General features: G+C 32.0%; 1 protein-coding gene across 1 annotated transcript; it reads left to right on the top strand.

Moving 5' to 3' along the window:
- Nucleotides 1-939: 939 nt before the first annotated feature.
- Nucleotides 940-2168, top strand: LOC107963480 (transcription factor MYB4). Its single transcript, XM_016899983.2, has 3 exons — nucleotides 940-1246; nucleotides 1337-1466; nucleotides 1590-2168. Exons 1-3 carry the CDS (start codon nucleotides 1120-1122, stop codon nucleotides 2077-2079), a joined length of 747 nt encoding a protein of 248 aa, XP_016755472.1. The 5' UTR covers nucleotides 940-1119; the 3' UTR covers nucleotides 2080-2168.
- The last annotated feature ends 600 nt before the right edge of the window (nucleotides 2169-2768 follow it).

Here is a 2768-nt window from a genome sequence, read left to right as displayed (position 1 = left end):
CATTATCAGGGATAAGAAATTTCAATAATTTATTTAATTGACTTTTATGTTTTGAAATTTAAAATTTTGATATTGAAAATTAGAAATTTAAAATTTTCGACAATGGGATAAAAAAGTAGAATTTAATAAATTTTAATGCGTTATTTTAGTTTATATCGTTTTTTCACTTTAATCCTTAATGTTTTTTTTACCGTGACCTATATTTAAGAAAAGATTTTTGGGTGACTAAAATAAAATTGATCTAAAAGTTGAGAGATTAAAATGAAAGTGTAGATATAATATGACTTGTAAAATTAACCGTCGATAAATAACGGTGACTAAAATAAAAATATCTTAAAAATTAAATGACAAAATTACAATAATTTCATGTTGAATGAAAAAAAAAATCATCATTGATCTACACGTGTTACACACCCTTTCTTGTCGTCAGCATCGCCATGTATCTTCCTTCAAATATGAATTTCCTATTGTCTCGGAAACTTGCAAGTTAGTGAATAATCCATAAAAATGTAACTCAAATGCCCATAGTTTTATTCATCTATTTATTTTAAATTTGTTTATACCTGGCTGTCTTTTCAATATTATTGCCCTAATCAAAGCTGTGTCTTTTGACTGAATGTTGATTTTTGCCATTCCTTTTCGTTTTGAAAAACCTTAAAAAATAGATCAAAGTTGAAACGTGGTCCACGCTTTATCATGTCTTGATTTTTCTTACGGTAGTGGTTAACCATTGACTAATTTTGTACTATCTGCTTTATTTTCATTCATATTTCATGTGGGAAACGCTGCCCAGTGATGACCTAAGCCACAACACATCAGCTGCCTTACATAAGAGCTCTTCTTTTAACCATTTTCTTGACAACGAACGTAGTCAACTAATATGTGTCAACCTATGTATATAACCACTGTAAAAACATACTCTACTAATGGATGTTCCACGAGGTATCCTTTTTGAAATAAAAGTTTGCCATGTTAATTGTCATATTATTGGAAAAATTGGGGACATTCAAACACGTTTTTCCATAGAATCATAACATAAACTGGCATAAAATCTTTTGTATAAAACGTTTTGCTTTTTGCATAAAACTTAAAAGTCTGCTTCATTTACTTTTTGCAGAGATGGCAAAGTCTGACGAAAAGACAACTCTGAGGAAAGGTCCATGGAGTTCCGAAGAAGACCACAAATTAATAGCTTATGTTACTAGATATGGTATCTGGAATTGGACAGCAATGGCCAAAGCAGCAGGTCCACAATAACCAATATCATCGAGAAATACTCGAGGTTTTTGGCTTCTGAGTTACACTTTTATTGAGTCTTTTATATTTGTTCTTGTAGGATTGCAAAGGTCCGGGAAGAGTTGCAGACTCCGTTGGATGAATTATCTAAGGCCTGGAATTAAGCGTGGAAATTTCACAAGGGAAGAAGAGGAAACCATACTTGATTTGCATGAAAGGCTTGGAAATCGGTAAGCGCTGAAGGCTGTTAATACTCAACAAAATAATCCCTGTGAATGTTGATGATGGCTATGCAACTGATATGCTTTTGGAGCATAACATCAAATTTAATATTATTCGATCAAATTATGCAGATGGTCAGTGATTGCATCAAGGTTGCCTGGAAGAACTGATAATGAGATTAAAAATTATTGGCATACACGCTTAAGCAAGCGTTTGAGACACAACTTAGTGCCGAAAAGTGGACCTTTCCAGATACCCAATGTTGAAACCGAACAGGAAAGCTCACCCGAAATTGCTCTCCCACCTGCCATCGCTATAAAAGAATCAAATGTAGAAACCTCTGGTGCAATCCAGCTGCCTTTATCAAGCTCAAACCCTGCAATGAAAATTGACGAAAGCCAAACTAATTGTTCATTCAAAGCATATGGAGGACTTCAAAGCATATTTGAGCAGACATTCACTGCAGAAGGATCATACATAGTGGAGAATTCTAAAGCCATTTATTCAGTACCTGGAGTTTCTACTGCTACCTCTCAGCTAGCGAGGTTCCAGTACCTGGGTAATTCCTGTACTGACGTTTGGCATAAGTTTTTGACGAACGAAATAATATATGGAGGCTAATAATCTCTCGGGCAATCTTTGATTTGTAGAGCACTTGCTTGTTGGACATGATTGTAGCTAAACTAGTGGTTTGAACTATTGGCATTGAATTTGGATGAGTTCTTACTCTTTAATTTCCATGTATGTTCAAAGATTATTGCTTCAGTATCGAGGACCGGCAAAACATTAGGTGAAAGCTTCACTCAAATTGCCTTTTCTACGAATTAATGGTGGAAAAATATCTAGCAATAGGTTGTGCTTTCCTTTGTTAGAATAGGGTTTGTAACAAATAAAAATAAATTAATAAAGGGCTTTTTATTAAAATAATATAAAAATTAAATTAAATTCCAAAATGACAAATTCTTTATCAAAATAATGCTTATGTTACAATAATTTTCAGTGTCACAAGTGATATTACCCAAAATACAAACTAATCATTATCAAATGATTATTGAAAGAATAAAAGAAAAGAAAAGACGTACATTCTAAACCCTAAAATCTTTGTAAACTTTGTAATTCACGTTGATGGGGATGGAAGTTACTATTCTGTAGTTTGAGATAAAATTTTTTATTTAGGTACTTCATTTTAAAATTTATTTTAATTTTAACCTTAATTCGTAATTTTAATATTTTTTATTTAGTCCTTATATTTCTAATATTTTTAATTTAATTTAATGCTTTTGTACATATATGGTGAATATTCAATTTGT

This window comes from Gossypium hirsutum, chromosome A06 (genome assembly GCF_007990345.1).
Source record: "Gossypium hirsutum isolate 1008001.06 chromosome A06, Gossypium_hirsutum_v2.1, whole genome shotgun sequence".
In the NCBI taxonomy this organism is placed as follows: domain Eukaryota; kingdom Viridiplantae; phylum Streptophyta; class Magnoliopsida; order Malvales; family Malvaceae; genus Gossypium; species Gossypium hirsutum.
Note: the sequence above shows the minus strand (reverse complement) of the source record. Positions and strands in the feature narration are given on the sequence as shown.